This window comes from Helianthus annuus, chromosome 6, assembly GCF_002127325.2.
Source record: "Helianthus annuus cultivar XRQ/B chromosome 6, HanXRQr2.0-SUNRISE, whole genome shotgun sequence".
Taxonomy (NCBI): domain Eukaryota; kingdom Viridiplantae; phylum Streptophyta; class Magnoliopsida; order Asterales; family Asteraceae; genus Helianthus; species Helianthus annuus.
In genome coordinates this window covers 98,631,716-98,634,098 of record NC_035438.2, presented here as the reverse complement: position 1 = coordinate 98,634,098, position 2,383 = coordinate 98,631,716, and the positions used below count along the sequence as shown (strand labels likewise).

General features: G+C 40.4%; 1 protein-coding gene across 1 annotated transcript; it reads right to left on the bottom strand.

Moving 5' to 3' along the window:
- Nucleotides 1-425: 425 nt before the first annotated feature.
- On the bottom strand, nucleotides 426-1,202 carry LOC110924839. Its single transcript, XM_022168825.1, has one exon. The coding sequence runs from the start codon at nucleotides 1,200-1,202 to the stop codon at nucleotides 426-428; it is 777 nt and encodes a 258-aa protein (XP_022024517.1).
- Between the last annotated feature and the right edge of the window lie 1,181 nt (nucleotides 1,203-2,383).

Here is a 2,383-nt window from a genome sequence, read left to right as displayed (position 1 = left end):
TTTGCACATGTTGACACAATTAGCCCCTGCAGTTTGTAACTCCTCACTTTCTTTCATATTTAGCTTCGTATGGTCCATGATTTATTCGTTTGAAGGTATAAACATCTTGTAGGGCTATTTTTAAATATAATTATCCATCGTTGTCACTTTTTTTTGGGTAAAGGGTTACCCCGGTGATTCTATTAAAACAAATCGCAATAAAGTACAAGTAGTGAGGATGTGTTCCACACTAGTTCATATACAGGACATGCCCCATATATGTAAACCAAACAAAAACAAAGCACCTATGACACCCCATATCCTAGCCTACTCTACATCAGTAGACAAAACAAAACAAAACAAAACAAGAAAAACGCCTTCATCCGCCATCATCAAAAATGAAGTTGCCACAGATCGGTAACCCCTTCACACGAACCAAAAAGAATCTATCCATTGGAGAACTTTGTAGAAGAGGTGCCTGCCTTAGCTCTCGAAGATGAAGAATGGGTGCCCGAGGTCATAAATTCACTAGTTTCATTATAGACTTCAACTACCTCCTCCTCATCTGAATCCTGCTTGTCACTAGTCGGCTGCATAGTCTTCTTTTCCACTCGACCCACAGTGATACCTCCTTGATTTCCATCATCGTCCTTGAGAATGTCAAACGGGTTAGACGTTGAAACCTGATTATTCACCGGACTCCTCAAGGACGACTTTGGTTTAGGCTTGATAACTTGTCTGTAAACTAACTTAGGCTTCTGATTTTTCATATGGATGCCCTGGTTATTAACTTTCTTCTTCTTGGAACCCACATCCTGAAAATCATCAATATTCTTTTCAGAATCCCCATTTGAAGTAACATGAGGGTTCTTTGGGCACGTGCTATCATCATGACCAAAGACACAGCAAGAGGAGCACCTTAAAGGCTCCCAATCATATTCAACTTTGACCTCCACCGTTGAGTGACCATTACCATCCAAAGATGGGATTGCAACTGTAACACTCTTCTTTAACTCGGTCCCTGCCTGAACTTCAAGAAGCGCGCTAGCATAGCTGCTTCTTCCCCAAGACTCAGTACACATCGTGGCAGTATATGAATCCAACATCTTAGGGATCCCAATCTTAGAAGCCACTAAGCTAAGACCATCCTCGGTAAATGCTGCTAACGGCACATCATTCAATTTGACCCAGACTGGAACATCTTTAATATCCTCTTTTTCCATCTTGATAAATGTCGACTACTCCTTCAAAATAATCGGTACACTTCTGATCATCCAAGGCCCATCCTCAAACATTTGATTCATTCCTTCCTTAGTCTTAAACTTAAAGAAAAAAACACCCGTTTGCATTCATCATTAGGCGAGAAAGGCCATATTTAACCTAGTTGTTTTTAGCAAAGTAATCTACCACAGGGAATGCCAGACGTTTACCCAGAAAGTATCCATATAAAGTATTAGCATACCTGTCCGTAACTTGTTTAACCGATGACAGTGGAATAACAACATCCGCTCCATCAACAACCTCGTTTGATACTATCGCCCTAAAATTCACCTTAACATCCGCCTTAGTGTTCTTCACCACTTTAGTAAAAGAAATAGGTTTCGCCACCCCATTCGATCCTGTTTTCCTTTGACCAGCCAAAGAATTCTCTTGATCCAAACCTGACAATGGCGTGAACCCCATACTTGGATAATCCCAGAAGTTTACCGATTGTTCTCCATCTACTTTCTCCAATCGGACTGGCCTTGTAACCTTGGACAGTTCATCAATGATATTCAAACGTTATGCTCATCTTGATTTGTAGGTTTTGTTCCGCGTCTAGGCTGAAACGTATTACCTTCAACATCGATAACCCGATTAGCAATATCCTTGAAAGACAATGGAGGCATCCCACGAGAATCAGAAGATTTACCATCAGCCTTTGTTCTATCTTCCATTCAGATTGCAAAACTCTCTTTAAACTTATGATAACCCAGCCGCAGACAACAAAGTACCAACCAAGCCAAAGAAACCGACAAACGAAAGGCAAAACAGAAACCCTAAACTAGCAAGAAACCCTAACCCATGAATCTCATAAATCTAATAACGAATTGGTTAATCTGGCCGATATACCAACGAATCAAATTGTTCGATCAAGGAAGTTGAGGGCGGCGATTAAAGAGAACAAAAAAACCCTAGACAAAATCGATCAGATCCTTACCAGAATTCGAAAAAGATGTAAGACTCTAATGACTAATCTGAATAAGAAATCACGATTGAAAAGGTAGAGTTGCGTGAAGATCAGTGATCGCCATTGCTATAGAGAGCATTAGGGTTTCATCAATCGGTCTCTTTTATAGAACACACAAATTTTTCCCATCGTTGTCACTTTGGACCCTTATATTCACATAGTTTCGCCGTTTGT

Bases quoted from the DNA above. Each gene is read 5' to 3' on its own strand.
- LOC110924839 (XM_022168825.1), bottom strand. From the start codon at position 1,202: ATGGAAAAAGAGGATATTAAAGATGTTCCAGTCTGGGTCAAATTGAAT.